The sequence below is a fragment of the Bombus vosnesenskii genome, unplaced genomic scaffold (assembly GCF_011952255.1).
Source record: "Bombus vosnesenskii isolate JDL3184/JDL3185 unplaced genomic scaffold, Bvos_JDL3184-5_v1.1 scf7180000015919, whole genome shotgun sequence".
Classification (NCBI taxonomy): Eukaryota; Metazoa; Arthropoda; class Insecta; order Hymenoptera; family Apidae; genus Bombus; species Bombus vosnesenskii.
Genome location: NW_022884205.1, coordinates 20,394 through 40,039, shown reverse-complemented (window position 1 = coordinate 40,039; position 19,646 = coordinate 20,394). Strand labels below are relative to the sequence as shown.

General features: G+C 34.0%; 2 protein-coding genes across 4 annotated transcripts; one reads left to right on the top strand and one right to left on the bottom strand.

Annotated features, from left to right (window-relative positions):
• Positions 1-11,911: 11,911 nt before the first annotated feature.
• LOC117241444 (survival motor neuron protein-like) lies at positions 11,912-17,483 on the bottom strand. Of its 3 annotated transcripts, XM_033507374.1 has the most exons (6): positions 16,475-16,519; positions 16,103-16,285; positions 15,863-15,977; positions 15,178-15,475; positions 14,987-15,057; positions 11,912-12,039 (listed from the first exon to the last, which is right to left on the bottom strand). In XM_033507374.1, exons 1-6 carry the CDS (start codon positions 16,517-16,519, stop codon positions 11,981-11,983), a joined length of 771 nt encoding a protein of 256 aa, XP_033363265.1. In that variant the 3' UTR covers positions 11,912-11,980. The 3 variants fall into 3 exon arrangements, with proteins under 3 accessions (XP_033363265.1, XP_033363263.1, XP_033363264.1); XM_033507372.1 differs by lacking the exons at positions 11,912-12,039; positions 14,987-15,057 and adding an exon at positions 16,961-17,272 and having other exon boundaries at positions 15,159-15,475; positions 16,475-16,512; XM_033507373.1 differs by lacking the exons at positions 11,912-12,039; positions 14,987-15,057; positions 16,475-16,519 and adding an exon at positions 17,399-17,483 and having other exon boundaries at positions 15,159-15,475.
• A 54-nt stretch (positions 17,484-17,537) lies between these two features.
• LOC117241445 (adrenodoxin-like protein 2, mitochondrial) lies at positions 17,538-19,206 on the top strand. Its single transcript, XM_033507375.1, has 4 exons — positions 17,538-17,799; positions 18,215-18,327; positions 18,492-18,624; positions 18,992-19,206. Exons 1-4 carry the CDS (start codon positions 17,651-17,653, stop codon positions 19,080-19,082), a joined length of 486 nt encoding a protein of 161 aa, XP_033363266.1. The 5' UTR covers positions 17,538-17,650; the 3' UTR covers positions 19,083-19,206.
• The last annotated feature ends 440 nt before the right edge of the window (positions 19,207-19,646 follow it).

The following is a 19,646-nucleotide window of genomic DNA, read 5'->3' as shown; positions in this document are numbered from 1 at the left end:
CAAATATATTTGTATAATAACTCTGTGATAAGCGCTTAATAATACATACAGTGAACTTGTACAGAGTAACGTTTGCTGACTGTCGGGGGCACATTGTTGCTGTCTATGCAAAGACAAGTGCCCATTTCTTGTCGAAGAACTCCAGTCAATTCTAGCGCACAATTCACCCACATAAGTTTTCAACGCTGAAACATGAAAATATATAGTCGTTATTTTTTAGTTTTGCCTCTATTTGATCTTCATCTTATCTGCTTACGCGCTTAATAATAGAACTAGGTTTGGTCTACGTAAAAAGTAACTTCTTTTTATTAAGACTCATATTTATTAAGATTTAATAAGATACAATTTATTACGATACATGTAACGAAAGGCAGGAAGTAGTAACATTTTACATGAATTTGCATGGATCGAATATGCTGATGTGCTTACGAATAAGAGAGTATTGATCGATAATTATTAAAGCCAATTGTTTGTGACATGGGAATAAGCAAAAGTCATTTTTAAGTTTAAAGATCTTTAGTTTAGTATTGAAATGTGTTTAATGTATTTTAGCAAAAGTAGATAAAATAGGAATATTAAAAAGTTGTGTTTTGAAGACAAAATTTGACAAAAATGATGCATATACAAATGCTATCTGTGGTCATTAATATATTTTTTCGTTATCGACAGAACATTTTCCCTTGATTTTATTGACATATTGGATTAATCACTTCTTTAAGTTACTCCTTGTTGAAACAACATCAAAATCGTATATTGTTTCATGCTAAAAAATCTACTAAATCCATTGACAGTGAAACGATATTTCGTATACGGTTCTTACAAGAATTATTATTATTTAAGACTTAGGAAAACGTATATACAGTAGCCACGCACACTGTGCGTATTTCTGGCGCGCGTTTCCGTTCAGTGACAGTACTTCGGCGGACTGGATTGCCGAAGCGAAAGGGTTAAAAAAATACGATAAAATCACATGTAGCTCTCTATTTGTCTAGTCGCTTTTGTAGCAATATCACTATGTCCTCTGACATACTTGAGGTTTCTTACAATTCACAAATTAAATGAACAACTGTGCAAGCGAAATCGCTGCTGTAGAATCCCCGCTTCTGTAGAATCAGTCGTATGGATTTCAAAATTTAGTGTGTCGCCGGGATTAGCGTTATCCAAAGTACGCCACAGGAATAGAACATAAAGATATTTCTCAAAATTTGTTATTGCTGGTATGATATTGCTGAAATACAAGGCTGCAGTTTCTTAATGTCGTCAAAACATTCAGTTCTTTTTGGTCAGTCACTTTTCGCGTGTGTCACGACCGGCATACTTCAAATCCGACGGACTGACGATAGAGATAAAGATGTGGCGGCACTCGGCGACAATGTATATCGCTGAAGTGCCTAATGAACCATCAACATCCCAACGGTCCTTCCACCGAAGGTTCTAGAAGAAAGAGCACGTGGCAACGATCGCGGGCGCCTAGCAAATGCATGGACGGTGGGGATGTTGAGGGATGACAAAAGAAAGTAATCGGATCCGATCGAAAGTAAAATCATAAGAGTCAGTCTTAGAAAGTCACACCTAGAGTTCGGAAGTAGATTGTAAAGTGTATTGATGTTAGAAAAAAAATAAAGTTTTCTTTTTTTATTTTTTTACCTCAAATTCCTTTTTTATTTTGTTATTTTACGTGACACGTGCTTTGTATTGCTCTGTCGAATTTGAAAGTTTCTATTACGATAGCGGATGGTGCGAAAGACGCAAGTTTCTAGTATTTTAGAGATGTCTGAACGTCAGCTGCGTGATTATGTAACAAAAAATGGAGATATCCATTGAAATATTTTAACACGCAAGAGATTTCATGTTAAGACAATACACGCAAAGTAAATATACACGAATATAATAGTATATCCCTTTCGATGTCATTCGATTTTTGTGTCATTCATTTTTTCCCCGATATATTTGAGCGATTCGAGATAAACAGGATACACTTCTGAACAATTCCTCTCAAAAGTGGCAGGAATTAATATTTTTTCTACTGAAAACAAATAACTCTGGAAATATTGAAAATGTAAAAGAATAGGAAGCTTAAAATCCGTTCACTTGTCGATGCAATGAGCAGAACAATACATATTTGCGATAATAAGAAGAATATCTCTAATGATACTGTAGTATCGGGGAGAAGGGCCCAAGAAACGTCGAGCTAACTACAGACAATGTCGCGAGAGCCGAGGCGCTGTCGGCTCCATCAATGCATTACCGGGTCCTTCAAGTAAATAGCCTTGCCGGAAAGACCTACGTGACCCTGGCTACGAGCGTCTGCAGAACACGCGTGCGGTGGGCCTAGCAAAAGACAATAGAGTGCTACAACGGCCAGAGAGTCAGTCGAGAAGCAGGGTGCGAGTTGAGCGGACACGGAGTGTGAGTCGGCGTGCGACGATATTGTAGTCGGTCCTTTTGTTATTGAATATCACTTATTAAAATACACTAAACTTTGAACTCTACCATCATCACTTGTCCTTACTCTAAGAAACCATAAGTTACTACAATACTTTTAATACATCAAAAGGCAAATATTATAAAAATATTCGATGCGCTCTTTGAATACAGCTACTATCAAGATGTATAAACATTAGTACACATAATTAGCCTAGATCGTGTCGAAGTAGTAAGTACGTATGTACTTTTGACGAATTTTTAAATTCAAAATTCTTTTGAAATCACTTTTAAAATACAGTTATTCTTAGAATATGATTTAAAATATAATCTTCTTTTTACTTTTTGCGTAATTTATTACGTAAATCATTACTAAAGAAAGTTACTTTCCAGTTGTGTTACAAAGTAATCCACTTTGTACACAGGTATGTAATAAATTGCCAGAAACTTTGATGAGAACGAACTTTTTATTAAAAAAAGTGACATCTTTCATGTATGATTTCCTCTTCAATCTAATATTTGCTTGGTAGTAGTATATGAAATATTTTTGAGCTAAAAGTAAGTAATAAATATTCGGTAGGTTTATATGCGGAATGCATAAATAATTGTTATGAGTATGGAAAGTATTACATTTTTCTGTCTAAATCGTTTCGGTTCAATTTGGAAAATCTTATTCTGCGTGTGCAATTAATACCAGCGGCATGTCAACTCTAAAGTTTCATATCACGAAAAGAGTTTATGCAAAAGACGAATAAGAGTTAAGTTTGACATCGAGTAAAGAAAACCCAATTTGAAATTGATCTAACAGTGTTTTTCTAAATTATTTCTAGGTATTGTTCAATTTGTTCTTTTCTCAATATTGTTGGATTTAATTAACGCAGCGTCATATTTACGCTAATATCTGCTTGTTAAGCATAATTTTAATATATAATAACATGATCTATAACTGTTTACAATTTATATTTTATCATGGCATATGTTTTAGAATATTCTCCGGCTTCTTGTAATTTTTATTCATACCTATTCCACGTGTATCATGTTCTCTTTATTAACTTGAAACGTTTTACACGCACAGGTGTACGCGAGTACTATCAATTACACGTACATACAGAACTTCCTCAAGCTAATATTATCAACTATAGAGCTATTAATAAATGTTCTTAAAGGGGATACTTCTTCACGACATGTAGTTTAATAGTTTATTAACACATTGACTGCCACGCGCGTTTTCAAAAAAATCTGCGTCAGGCCACGCGTACAGCAGTACCGAGCGTTCTCTGCTAGGTGCTCCTATCGATATTTTAGTAATGCGAATCGCTCAAGTAGTGGTCTCAAGAATGATCTTTCGTTTCGCTTGTTCGCTACATTAAAACCGCTAGCTGTTGTCGAATATAACGAAGGAAAGTGTGGTATAGATTATTCCGATCAAATGGTTTCTTATGCCACCACAATTAGAAAAGGAATCAAATGGTACAGAAAACTTGGCATTCAATTCCTTCTGGGAATTTCTGTTGTAAACGCTTTGACGGTTTACAAAATTGCAACAAGGAAAAATATTGGAATATTGTTATTCTATAAATTTATTATTATTATGTTATTTTTATTTATTATTATATTATTTTATTATTATTATTATTATTTATTATTATATACTGTTATTTTATAAATTCAGAAAGATAGTTATATCCACTGTATATACTACGTACATATATGTATAAAATATATGATTTTTTAGGAATATCTCTCTACTTTAAACTGCTACTAGCAAAGATACTTTGCAAGTAGCATTCTTATATGTTGGATTACAAGCTATTTCAATTAGCCTTGTAGTGAATATACTGTACAATATTTGTAATTTTAGCGAATGTCGTGATATTGTTCTGTAGGAGTACCAAAACATAGTTATCTTCTATTAGCAAATAAAATTCTATTTTTGATGAAATTTAGTAAAAAATATTAAAGTATCCGAGGAACAATTTCTTTTGCCTGCAAAAGTCACTTTGAGCAGGTGAAATCGAATCCTCAAGATTTTGATTAACTTGTGATGATCCGAGATACAGTAAAACTTTGCATCGCTCTATTGAAAAATATTTGTGCGCTAGGAATAAATCTCGAGTAAATAATGAGTTTACTATTTTAAAGATAAAACGTGTAACGGGCATTACATGTAAGAAATACAATGCGGGCAAAATAACAGCTCACTTAACATTTCTGTTAATTTCTAAATACATAGGATTTTTCACCAGATATTAGCGCTTTTATTGGAACAAACAAATGAAAATGAACAATTCCGTGTAACATATTTCGGAGCCATATTGATCTGATATGTCAAACATATACATTGATATTTCGAAAATGAAAAATTATTTTCTGGAGTTGACATGTTGTTTTTCAGGTAAGTAAAATGTTTTTAATGTATACTATATCTAATTTATTAAGTGTAATTACCAGTTATTTGCCCCACTTTTATAATTTCCTTTGTATATTATATACATTATAATCTAAAACGTATTTGTTCAACGTATTTGTCGTCCAATACCGATGATTTAGTCATAGACCGAATTTCTTTTACCTGTAAGTTCAATATTTTGGCAACTGAGACTAAATTAGAAGGTGTCCGTTTAATTTTTCTTCTACCTTTTCCCATAGAAAAATGTTTGAAAGTCCAAAACAGAAAAGAGAGAAATGGTCAGAGGAGAACATGAATGGGGCTTCGAAGCTACTCTTCAAAAATAAAATGGCCCAAAGACAGGTCACTGAAGCTTTCAATGTTTCAAAAACGACGAATGTGAAGTCTGGGCACACGTCGAATGCGCAGATCAAGAAAATATTAAGTATTTTCCATACGATATACATAATAATCAAATTTGAATAAGAATATGTATACTGACATCTAGAGGACTTTTTAAAACATTATTAACCATTTAGAGCAAAAGATCAAATAATTAAATAATTGATCGGTACTGGACGACAATTTTTCGTTTCCTACAAATTCCGACATTACTATTCTTGCACATTGTCAATTCGTCAATTCGTATTATTGAATTTCATAAAATTAATTTTCCTACTTTTATCAAGTTCCATTTGTGCTATAAAGTCACTTTGTAAATTTTCATTTTTACCAACTCTAGCACAAGGTACTGTGCGACTCTCCCCTGCATCTTATTTTGTATGTGATTCGAAATCCAAATTATTCGATATTTTTCATACCAAACTACGATAAAGATTCTTAACAACTTCTGCAAGATTACCTATACTAGCATTTATGACGTTCCTGTCTCACAAGATCAATAACCAAGCCTTTTCCTCGATTCTTTTTCTCTGATGAAACGTTAAATAGTTTTCTTCCTTCTTTCTGTCCGGATGAATTTTATCTTTTTCGTAGGTCATTGATATCTGGTCGCTTTTTTAAATTACTTTTTCCGTAGTTTTCATGTCGCAATAAAGAGATTAAAAAATGCTGGATCAAAATTCTTAATGCTTTTCTCACCCACTCCGTACTGTTATCTTTCTGTTCATGTTCAAAGCGAATAGAGGTACACATAGAGGCGAATACTTCTGTGTTTAGTCTATTGACACCCCCTCCCTCTCGCCCCTTGATGAGGTTGACTCGCGTTAGATTACAATATCAGTTTGCCTAACAATCAGAACTACATGGAATTTTGGGGATATACAGGCTGAGTCTTCAACAGCAAACCACCTGAATAATTCTTTCAATTTTTTGAGACGCAGGGAAATGTTTGAAACAAAAGTTGTTTGGTTTCGAGGAGGCTATTACGCGATGGAAAAAGTTTTTCTCAGATGGACGCGTTTACGAGTTTTAAAGAACACTTTAATAGGCTTCGTTTCTTTTTAAGTGTAGCCGTGTAGTTTTGAATACCTATTTGTCCCATTGTTGCTCTTTTGAAGACGGATTTAAATATCGCGGTCATTTAAGGTCACTCAAGGTCATAAAACGTAGTAAAATAGTCCAATCGAACGTAATGTTTCAATATTCCGAAACAAAGGAAAATGGATTTACCATTTTCAAGATAAGCGGCCCGTTTATAAAACACCATTAAACTAGCAGACGCAATCAATTGAAGAAAAGATAAATTTTCTGTGACTACTTATCGTACTCGAATTCGACTCTACATCTTCGTTACTTTGTCGAAATTGCTATGTATAATAATTATTAATTATGAATAACGAAAGAAATCCTTAACCGAAAAATACTTCGTTATTCAGTATTCGTTGTTTAATATAATTATAAAACACCAATCAATAATAACACAGGTACTTCACAGTGAGATATTTGAATTATTCATCTAATATAAAGAATAAGAATTTTGGAACAAAAAATTAAACGGTTAGTACAAACATTCGATAATTGCACGAAAAAGTCCTCTACGTAGTTACACAGCCGTCGTGTCCACTTTGAGAAGGACAGATTTCCCTGAGGTATCGCGGAAATTTGGCGGTCCATTGCGATCAAGCAGTGTAACATGATCCAATATTATCAGTTATCGTTGAGACAATGTATCCGAGTAATCATTCAAAACTGAAAATTGCCTTATTTTAGGCTTTTTAAAATTAAATTTCCACTAACGCATTTGTAGGATTTCCCCGACTAAAATAAGATCAAACATGATATAATATGAATAATATTTAATTATCAATTATTAAGTAAGCAAATATGTTCCAAATTTTATCGTGTTTGGTGTCATTTTAACAAATAAAACGCAAGAAACATATTAGCAAAAATTTCATTGATCAAAAATCGCAAATAAGAATCTTTCAACTTATCGCCAGCCTTTAACGAGGCTCTCTTTCTCTTTCATTCGCGTTGTCAATTTTGAGGAATAGAGTCGTTCCTACGTCTCCATAATTGTAACGTTTCAGTCCCGATTTTTTGTGCAATTATCGAATGTAATTATTAAAATTGTATACACGACATATTACAAACATTGAATCGAATCTTCTTCTGCAAAACGTTATCGAACACGAAAAAACGAACACGAATAATCGAATCGAAAATTACTAAACGATCGGCTGTTGGATAAGTGTTTACTAAGAATCTGACTAAGTACACTCTCTTAAATGCAAATGATTCATTGAACTTTTTTAATATTAACTTTTTAATGAACGGCAATCCTCGAATAAAATCTTACTCAAACTGATAACATTAACAAAATATTTAAAAAATGTCAAAATCGGCGGTATCTCCTTTTTTTGTAAATATTTACCGGCTATTGAATCCATTGATTCTCGATTGCCTTATCTGTTTGCTTGTGTATATCTTTTATATATACATAGATGGATACACAAATAAGTTTCGTCTATGGCGAGATCAATTTAGCCACCTGAGTAACCAGCTATCTTTCGAATCAACAGATACAATACCGATACAATGATACGACATGCGATGTACATACTCGAAACGTTACAGATTGAATCAATGAATTAATGAATTAATGAAGAGTAGCTGCTAATCATTGGTAGGATACACGCTTGTTAAAGATCGAAGATGTCCCTGAATTAATTAGCTTTGAAATTAAAAGGTTAGGTATGTGGGAGATTTTGCGTTTGAGGAAAATTATTCGAAGATAGCAATATGGTTGATGATATGGAAGTGTAGGGGTAATAGGGTGAATGCAACGAGCAATGTATAATAAACAATTGATAATTGGTAATAATGTATAAATAATTCGTAACGATTAAGAATAGAAGCAGATAGTAATATTTAATTAGAACCCATGTTTTTTGTTTCAACTTCCAATTTATGTTCCTTTGATAGCAAAGACTAAAATAGAATTGATTATAATAAATTTTGAATATAGAGATTGAAAATTGAAATGGTTTATCAATTGGGCTGATTTCAAACTAATCTCGTAAAAAAGTTGTAAAGAGGGGAAATATAGCTTTAAGAAATACACAATTAGTCGAGTGTTTACGGTACGTGCCAATAACAAGAGAAGCTTTTGACTTTTGGAGAAGTCGACTGTAACAAAAATATATTATATTATATTATATATTATATATTATATATTATAGCTATAATTTTAGCAGATACTGTTTATCTATTTCGTTTTGCGTGTATTAACGTCCTCATGGTGTATCGTATAGTAATTAATGCATCAGATTATATACATATTGGTGTTTGTAGGTAACACGTTATACAGAGTGGAGAAGCAGCATCAAATTGTCACGATTGCAAAATAAAATGAGTGAACGGCTGGTGAACGAGCAAAATACTCGTACAATAACAAGTGAATGTAAAGGGAGCTCAAAATTCCAAGAAATTCCATTTTATCAGCCGAACAAAATGTATAATCTGATAATGTTTTGAGGATAGTAAGTTAGGCAGGCGAAAAAAACAGGTGTTAACGATCAAGTATAACAGATACAGTAGTAAATATTCAACAATTTTTCAACCGTAATGTATTTATACACAAATCTGCGTACTTTGTATCAAAGTTTCTGTTGAAAATGACAACGTGAGTTCGTGCTCGCCATCCATATGCAGATGCGTTAGTGATAAGAAATAGTAACTAGAGGATGATGCTAGTTACAATCGATAGATTTAATCGATAGGCTTAAGATGCTTTTTTGTTTTTATCCTTAGTTTTTGTAAGCGTGTGCAATAAAGGCTTTTTTTGGCTCAGAACGGTGTAATAGATTTATCCATTCAATAAAATAATAACTACTCTGATCTTACCTCTGAGTATAGAAATAACAACAGTTTCGATACATATATTTTTATGTACAGCATGTATAAAAAGTGTCAGGGCGTATAAGTGTCCACTAGCGTGATTTCGGAGGATCGGAGCCTCTGGATCGATTGATTCATGCAAAATTTTGTAAAAATTGACGTTTGCTGGCACCGTATGCTACTTAGCACGAGGATCAAATGGAACTTTACTGGGAAAGTATATTTGGATACCATGATGTGCAAGATATTATTCTTGTATATGTAGGATTTGTATACATTTTAATCAATTTACTTTTTTTAATCAATTTAATCCTCATTTTATCAATAAATCCAATTATTTTGCCATCTATCTCTATTACCGACTATCGAATTGTTCGTTGTTCCAAAAATGTGTTGCGCGCAATACTGGGCACTATTAAATAAATTTTCATTTAAATAATTGTTTAAATGTTAAAAGACAGAAATAAATTATTTGCAATTTCAACAAGTTTAGATATATTATTTAAAATAATGAGATTAATTGTTATTTACAAATTTTATTTTCTATTTATTCTAAAAGAAAGCTAATAAAATCAGAATCTTTGTTTGAAAGTCTTTTTTGACGCAGTAGATAATTCTGTAATAATGTGAAATCACGCTGATTGCTCCATTCTGTTTATCACGGGCTATCCCACCTGCTAACGAAAACTTGTTGTTTTCTCGTTGATGTCACATTGCTTACTTTCTACCTGACTGCGAAATATAAACTTGTTGCGAATAATCTCGATGTAAGACTCAATGAAATTTCAACGTCATTTCCCCAGAAAACGGTTCAATTGCGACTCATAGCTTATTTTGAAAAGTTGGCAAGTTGGTCCTCGCGATGAGTAGACGTTTGTAAAACTGTATCATCCAGAGTTGTAGAATTAGGGTGGTCCGGTCAAATAAGTGTATTTTTTATATACTCTGTACATATACAGGCTTTTCCAGAATAATTCCATACCGCCAGACAGGATAAGACGTCAAACAAGAAAAAAAACATTTTTCTTTTCTTCAGCTTATTTTTGCGCGTAAACTTTTTGTATTTAAAGCTAAAGTTTGAAATAGTTGTCGATACTCTGTCACACTGAACGTATTTCATTGTAAGCTAGCTCAAGCAGAAACAAAGCCTTATACAAGAAAACTTCATCCTCTTCCTTTGACTTACTTTTGCATACAGAAAAATCTGCAGTCTAAGTGTGCTATCCTAAGATTCCTTGATTATACATATCTTTTCTAAATTTTTCGTTTCTGTTAACAAAACTTCCATAAATGATAAAGTGCAGGTATTCCTAAAGGAAAAAAATGTAAAGAAACTAAAATTAACGCCCAAATACCCAAAATTTCAACATTAACCCGCCATATATATATTGTTAAATATGTAAATTCGCACGTTCGTGGGGAGACGCGATCTCGAGGAAGTGCGCCAACGGAAGACGTAAATTCCCGTTACGATTGACTAATCGACGCCACGAATCGTTCGATCCCTTATTTCTTGTGGGATTATAAGGGTAGTTAAATTGACGATAACGCTGCTATTAACAGGTTATTATATATGTCGGAGATGAAAGGAAAACCGGAGCCTTCCCTTTGCAATTTTGAGGAAGCCTTCTAATGCTTTAGCCTAGATTTTATCATAACTGTAATTAAGCAATTGTCATTTGTAATTGTTTGACATTTGTGAAAGCGAAAGTGGGTTCGAGGTGACAACTGGTCGCCGAACGTAGCCACGGTCACGGGATAAACGTTTTGCCTGACGAAGGTGTGGATCGGTTGTATTGTTCTCCCTAGAAATCACATAGAATTGTACTTTCGAGATGTCGATATAATGGGACACACGTTGTATTAGGAATCAATCTCCAGACAGAAACTGCCTAGTAACGGCGTTTGAATCTTTCTCGATGTTTCCAAAGAGTATACAACAAACTTTTGACAGAAATTGCCTAGCAACAACGATTGGAACCTTCTCGATGTTTCCAGCGAGCATATAACAAACAAATGCAGTCGTATAGCGAAAAAGATTTTCATCAGATATTCATTCGTGTGATCGCCTTGGAAAGTGATACATCGAGCAATTTACCGAGTGTCTCAGCAATTGTATTTTGTGTTTAAAATTATTCTACACATAGTAAAGAGTTATCCCGTTGACCGTGGATTCGTTTGAACCCCGGAACATTGTTAATAGCGTTAATTAAATTCATTATTCGTGAAACCTATCAATCGTTAATCTCATTATACGTTAAATTCATTATTCGTAAGACATATTATTCGTTCCTCTTATTGTTCGTTAAACCTATTAATCTTTAATCTAATTATTAGTTAAACTTATCGTTTGTTAATCTTATTATTTATTAAACTCATTATTCATAATATTTTGTAAAATCTTGTTTATTCGCGTAAATATATTCTGTTTCGTAAAACAATGGCTAATTATTCGTTCCTCTTATTGTTCGTTAAACTTATTAATCTTTAATCTAATTATTAGTTAAACTTATCGTTTGTTAATCTTATTATTTATTAAACTCATTATTCATAATATTTTGTAAATCTTGTTTATTCGCGTAAATATATTCTCTGTTTCGTAAAACAATGGCTAATCCAAACGAAGGATCATTACGCGCCTTAAATCCTAATGATAACCCGACATATATATGTGAGTGTATTTTATCAAAAATATGTTTTTTATGTTTTCTTATCTTAGTAATTATTTTTAAAAAAGTCTTAAAGTCTTATATGAAAATAAAGCTGTTCTTTATTTCAAATAATTGAAGTAAATAAATACAATGAGTTTTATATTTTATTATATCTTATATTATCGTTATATTGTTATTGAAAAAATTGATATAATCAACAGTTCTTCCTGTTCTCTTGATTGTTTCTTGCTTGTTTCAAACCATGATAATAACCTACAAAAGAAATAACATAGTCCATTGAAAATTTAATATACAATATGTTACGACCGCGTCTCTCCGCGAACGGTCGTAACATTTGGTCCTTCGAGCCGGATCATCAGTGGCAGTGGATAGTTTTGTCACCCATCCGGTCGTAACATTTGGTCCTTCGAGCCGGATTCAGTGACAAGTGATAAGTGTGGACACGTAACCGGTCGAATCATTCGATCCTCAAAGCCGCATCACGCGTCAAGTGAAAAGCGCATACCAGTGACACCCACTATCATACAGTGCCACGTGAATCCAACATAACCAGCAGCGGAAGCGTTACCCCCCCAGCGAGGTCACTAACGTCAAGGATCGTCACCCTTGAAGAGGTATAATTCGGTGGTTAAAACGCAACCACGCAACCTCCTGCCGCAACTGGACAATCTTCAACAGAAGTAAGTTATAACCATTCCACTCTCAATTATCTAACAAATAATGGCCACCGGAAACGAGCTTACCGCCTTGCGTCGACGCCGGGATTATTGCATCGGCCACTTTACACGCTTATCGAAAAAACTGGATGAAATCGAACAATCCGGCTGTCCGCGAGAGAACGAGCTAATTCAAATCAAAAATCGTCTGGAAACATACGAGACGGAGCTCCGCGCCATTCAAAATGTGATCGTAAGCATAGACGAGGAGGAGTCCGCGCGCGGCTTTGAAATAGCCGACGAGTACGAGAGACTAGAACTCCGAGTAATTACTCAACTGAGCAACCTACGACTAACTACGACGTCACTATCGACAAACGACGAATCAGCTGCCGGTCGCGAGTCTGCTTCGCTTAAATCACCGGAGAATCATTTTCCTGGACATAATGCGAAGACGCCACCTTCGCCATTGCCACAAGGGCCCACGGATAAGGGAAGTAACAATGACTTAAACAAAACACGCAACGCTATTCAAACTCCGCCGACGGAGAAGATCGCATCGACTCGAACGCCGACCTCGCTGCGAGTCACGCGCAATTCATTGCACAATACTAGCAGCGTGTCACCTACACGCGACTTGATGACAACCAAGTTCGCGTCCTCATTATCTCAACAATCTGATACAACGCGGCCGAGCGCCTTAAATCAGAAAACTCTTCCCATTCGCAACTCATCGTATCACACTCGCAACGCGTCACCTAAACGCAGCCTGACGACAGCCACATTAGCATCGGCAGGAACTGAACAATCGGATTTAACGCTACTAATCACCTTGAATTTGACAAGCTTCAACGAGCCTTCGGACCCGAAGAAAGAGAGGGTCTCACCAGACGACAAATCGCTTCCGAGCTTAATCTCCCACAATTTGTTACAGAACATTCTATCTGATCCCAACGATTCTCTACTGAGTTCACAGAGCGCCGTACCGAACGAGTCGTGTATCACAGGCATCTCACTGGAGTCACCCTCGGCTCCAAAAATGCCAACATATTCTCCAACACCAAGGCAAGTCACAGTCACGACATCCAACGGTCAGTCTCCACCGGGGATCATCACTAAGAGAATGCGATTCGAGCGGGTCATCGGGGGGAGTCCAGCCTCCCAATCAACCTCAAACCTCCGCACCGCGCTTGATGAATCTTCACCAAGCCCCACCGACGTTCCCTTCGACGATACTTTCTGGGCCGAGGTGTTTAACGACACTTCCAGAAGCAAGATTCACGACACTTCTTGGGTCGTGAATTTCACCTGGAAATCGCTCGGCATCGACAAGGAAGACGGCGATCTAGACTACAAGGGAGACAACATGCCATCCAGGCAACGGGCCTTCAGCCGCATCGCCAGGTTCACCCTGAGGACGACAGCATCATCCGGACGGCTGTGGTTCACACCGCAAGGAGCACCTTGGATCGAGGTGCCACGCAGATCGTCCTACCATCAAGCCAAGCTCATCCAGCAGAATACGGGTCATCAACAATCAACATGGAGTTGGGCGGCAGCTCCAATTAACTCTACCTTTACAGAACTTTTGATCGGTACCCTCTCAACGGGGGGGAGTATGTTACGTCGCGTAACATACCTAGCCGAGGCCACACACCGCTGGCAATATGGCAACCAGATGTCTTCGGATACTCCCAGCGTATCTTCCATGATTTCAAGGACCTTCCATAAATCACATAGATTTCCTAGAAAAGGTCCTTCAAACGAAACAAACATCTGGTTCGGAGGAATTCCTAGAGACTATTGTCTACCACGGCTTAACAAGGGAAAGTCAGTTTTTGTCACGTCCGCTGCAACTTTCCTCCCACTAACCACTTTCTCTCGAGGGCGGTTAAGACCCTTCGTTTAACCAATTAAAAACGAAGCCTATTCCCTCACTCTCCTAAATAACATCGGCACCAACGAATCCGATGGTCCCGTGCGCTAGACACACTCATCCTTAGCTCTCCTCCGAGACAGCATCGTCTTCCAAGAGTACTGTTTTTGCATCCTTCGAACGGTCAACATCCTTCGAGCGGGTATACACACCCGCAGATCACTCAGTCACTCACTCATCTCGTACATACGCACCAGTGTAACTATCCTCGTTATAAGTTGTGGAATAAACGGTGAAATATAACTTACTACTGTGTCATATTCATATCAACTACCTCTGTTATCCTAAACGAAACAGGGGAACGACTACTTCGCGGCGTCGATTCACCGAATCGTAGCGAGAAGTTACGCCTCTCGCTGACGTGTTTTCCTCGCGACCGCGTCTCTCCGCGAACGGTCGTAACATTTGGTCCTTCGAGCCGGATGTTTGTTTCGTTTGAAGGACCTTTTCTAGGAAATCTATGTGATTTATGGAAGGTCCTTGAAATCATGGAAGATACGCTGGGAGTATCCGAAGACATCTGGTTGCCATATTGCCAGCGGTGTGTGGCCTCGGCTAGGTATGTTACGCGACGTAACACAATAAAATACTTATATGAAATAATTACCTGTGTGAAAACCACTAATATACCATGACATCAACATACTTGAAAGTGCGTCTATATCATTATCTTGTAATCTAGTACATTTTATTAAAATTTCGTATTTTTTTTCCAAATAAAATGTTAAACTTATTCCAAATTACTTATTAATATTAGAAGTATTCAGCATTCCATTAGAATTTTTAAATTGTACTTACTTGGCCATTAATTGTGGTGGTAAAGCAGGTGCAGGTGGCATTATATCAGTCATCGAATTGAAAGATGGTCCCGGTATGAAGTGATGTTTATACGCATTTGCTTCTTCAGAGTCACAATCCATTTTTTCTACATTATATTTTTTCGAATTTACATTTGTAGAAAAATTAGTCTCACAAGTCTCGTCGTTCTCTTCATTGAATTTCTCTTCCAAAGCTTTCTTTTGTTGTGCTATTTGACTTTGTAAACCTTCTGATTCTAAAAGAGAACTCAACTCGACTTTCTCTGTATTACCATAGCCTAAACACAGAGTAAAAGAAATTTTTGTCATTTAATAGAATGACTGAGTGCCATTTAGTTACTGTCCTTACAGGCAATGTATTAGAATTTCCCGTGCATAAATGTATATGTATAAATGTTTGCCTTGATATATGTAGTAATAATCACTCGTCTAATGAGGAGAATTATATTCCAAGCAGCTAATAATGAACAATAAGTAACATGCATGTTTATGGTTCATGACCCTATATCCCACGGGTCTCCCCATAGACATTGACAGGTACTCCTGCCCAGTTAAGGACCTGCTGAATGACACTGTGATAGACTATGCGAAAGCCTTTACTTCATATATATATGTATTTTTAGTACATTTCTTAATTGACATAACCATCATGCTAAAGGTATTACCTACAAATTTTACAACACACGTGCCATTGTTTTCGTAAATTTTTGATATTATAGCTTCATAAATTTCTCCATCCTCTGAGTATATTGCACGATAAGGTGCTCCTATGATCCATTTCTATAGAGAAATGATGTGTATACAAATAAATATAAGTAAATAGCAAAATAAAATAATTTGCTTCTTAATCAATATATTTAATAATATTCTGTATCAAATTTGTAATATTCTATCAAAATCACAACCTTGTGTAATTTACTTGCGTGTTTAGGCTGCTTAAGATTTTGTAGGTTTTCTTTCGGTTGAGAATTTCCAACATCCATTCCCATTCGCTTGATAACTTCTTCTTTTGCTAAATTTATTGCTTTATCATATGGTTCTATTAATGCACTATCATCCCAAACATTATCATTGGCTGTGTCTGTATCCTTTTGAGATAGCAAATTATACGTTATTAATATTGATACAAGTATTTTATTATCAAACTATTGCAAATTATCATATATGTCATTTTTCAAAAATTGACTAAAAGATAATGGATACTGTTAATTACTATTATGCTAAGATCTTGTACTAAAATAATGTTAAAACCATTACGTTTCCATTACCATACATACGTTTCCATTTCCTCGTATAAAAAGAACATTCATATCATCTGCCATTTTAAAATAACATCATTTAAATATTGAATTTGCTTCTGAAATATTAATTTGTCTCATTTCTTTAACTCTAACACATTGTAAACAATGATGACATTATACCAACTATAATACTAAAAATCTATTCCCCATTCATTCGAACGATTATTGAAGCAAGGTTAACATTGAATGTTCCCAAACTTCAATAACTGTATTTTACTTTCTTTACAATATCTAACAATATATTAGCATACTATAAAAAAATATTGTATGCACAAGAAACTGTTTATAGCGAAATAGCAAAAGAATTAATCACATATTATAACTAAAACGAGATTGTTAAGTAGATTATATTATACTGCATATGCGTTAGTGTTTCAGCTGGTAAATATAGTTTTTATATCTGAAGATAAATAAGATTTAATTCTATAAAATTGCATAATGAATTATACATCTATCTATTACTATTCGTATTTCCCCTTAGTTGTATGTTGTCAATAGCATCAATCACGAACATATAAATAAATATAGAAGAAACCGTTCGGAAATGGAAAGGGAAAAATGAACATGGAAGACAAGAAAGTTTTCTTCAGGTTTAGCGTATGCGTGATACGCTTTGAATGTCTCAGATAAAGATAAAGATACTCTGCTCATTTCTATTTGTTCCGCAGAACGAGAAATTTGTTGTCTTTCATATTGGTTTTTACGATTCAATTTTTGGGCAGTTTTCCCTAGCGAGTGTCGGTCCCTGTTTGATATAACCAGACCGTAATTTATATAGATATGTATTATAGATATATATTTGTAAAACTGAAATCAGATGAAATAAATGTTGCCTGAGGTTTTAAACGTTTAATAAAAACAATATTTCATTTGGAAAAAATGTAAGATATGTAAAATTACACATTGATCATTTTGCTGGTCTTGTATCATAAAACGTGTGGCCCGAAGAGCACGTGTCCGGTAGAGATACGTCACTTGTGTTAGGAATCGTTTTATAACCTATCACAGTAAAGGAACGTCCCAGTATAGCAGCCGAAGAATGCCGTGGAAGTTTTTGTACAAAGTACAATTGATCTACAATTGATATTTTCCGCAATACTTATCTGGTGTTCGGTCAGGGTGTCCTATACTCATGATATTTATGACAGTGGAATGGCGTTAGTAAATCAATTACAAAAATTTTCGAGATCAATTCTCGGTATTGCATCAAATTATTCAAAATATACAAGCAACACAACGTTGCCCTTTTTGCAGGCAACAAGAGGAATATCGACCACGCAACCACTTTCAGAAAAACAAGAGTAAGTGATACAAATTTTCTTGTGCTTTCCTTCTTTTTTTAATAGAATTTCAGTACTTACCTTCCAATATAAAATTGGTGTCAAAATAATAATGCTAATAATAATGTCTAAGAAATTTTTCTCTTTGTAGGAGTATAACATCTAGAAAAATAACATAGTATTAATAGAATAGTATTAATAAGAACAACATTGACAGTGAACAACTAAAAATATAACACTGTTATAAATATATGATATACGAATTTTATTTATGTATTATTAAGACAAGTATATCTTATTTTTAAATTATTTCTATTATCATAAGTGATACATATAATTAAGGTATAATTAAGAGAAGATTAATTGAAGAAACACAAAAAATAAAGAAAATAATTATATTGAGATAATTTTTATCTTTCATAAATATTATTTTCAGAGTAAATATAACGTTTGTTAAAGCAAGTGGAGAGAGAATCAAAGCAAAAGGGAAAGTTGGAGATACTATATTAGACATAGTAGTAAATAATGAAATTGATTTAGATGGATATGGTATGTTTTAAAGAAGCATAATTTACTTAATTTAAAATAAATAATTTTGAGGTAGAAAATATTTGAAAATTTTCATTTTTATCAAGTTTAATATTCTTATTATTTTTAACTTTTGATACTTTATTATATAAGTATGTTGTAATCTTAAAATATAATTGATATAGGTGCTTGTGAAGGAACATTAACTTGTAGTACGTGCCATTTAATATTTTCGAAAGAAGTTTATGATGCACTTCCTGACAAACCAACAGATGAAGAATTAGACATGTTGGATTTAGCATATGAATTAACAGATACGTTAGTTCATAATAATCAGTATCAAATCATTCGCATTATTAATTCTATTACCTTTTAATATTTTATAAAGTGAATTTTTCTATTTAAATTTATGTAAAAACAGGTTAGTATTGGGTATTTCGAAATCTGCATCTCAATGTAGAATTTCAAATCGCTATCTCTGAATACTACGAAACTGAAATTATAATAAATTTTCATAGTTTTTTATTTATGACCCTATAATCATTACAAATCTATGTTGGAATTAGCATATTTACAATGTTGATTTTCAAATGGATAAATAGAAATCTTATTGTGTATTAGTATTAATTTGTATAGCAATAAATATATTTATTGACATATTCAGTTATATAATATTTAATTTCAGGTCACGGCTAGGCTGTCAAATAGTAATGTCTAAGGAACTAGATGGAATTGAGGTAAGAGTTCCATCAACAATTAATGATGCAAGAGCATAACTGAAATTATCTATAGGTTTTTGAAAATTTGTATACAATGTTACACATCTCTTGTTAAAAAACCCTTGTTATAATTATTAAAATATTGGTATTAAAAAAATATAATAAAGAATCTTGTGTTTAAATGTGAAGCTTATATATATACATATGTTATAGTATAATTGCAATTTTGATATTTGTACATTGCCATTGTAAAAAGCTTATCCAATTATGAAGAAAATATATCTTTTATTTTTAATATACAGGGTGTCAATTTTAAAACGTTCATCTAAATTATTTTCGTTACTATTAAAGATAAGAAGAAATTACTAAGGAAGACTTAAATGGTTTTAAGATGTGTACTTGGTTATGATAAAAAAGGCTCTTGTGGAATAAATTTTACAATTTCTGAAAGATTAGATAAAAGCTTAGAACCTAAAAAATAATTTGAAATTAATTTCGTTTAGATATACTGTTTGATTTCTTAGCTATGGGCAAGTTTAAAAGATCATCAAACTCATGGTCAACAAAACAACAGAAATGTACATGCAATGCTTTTTCGTTTCACAACAAGTTATCTGACAC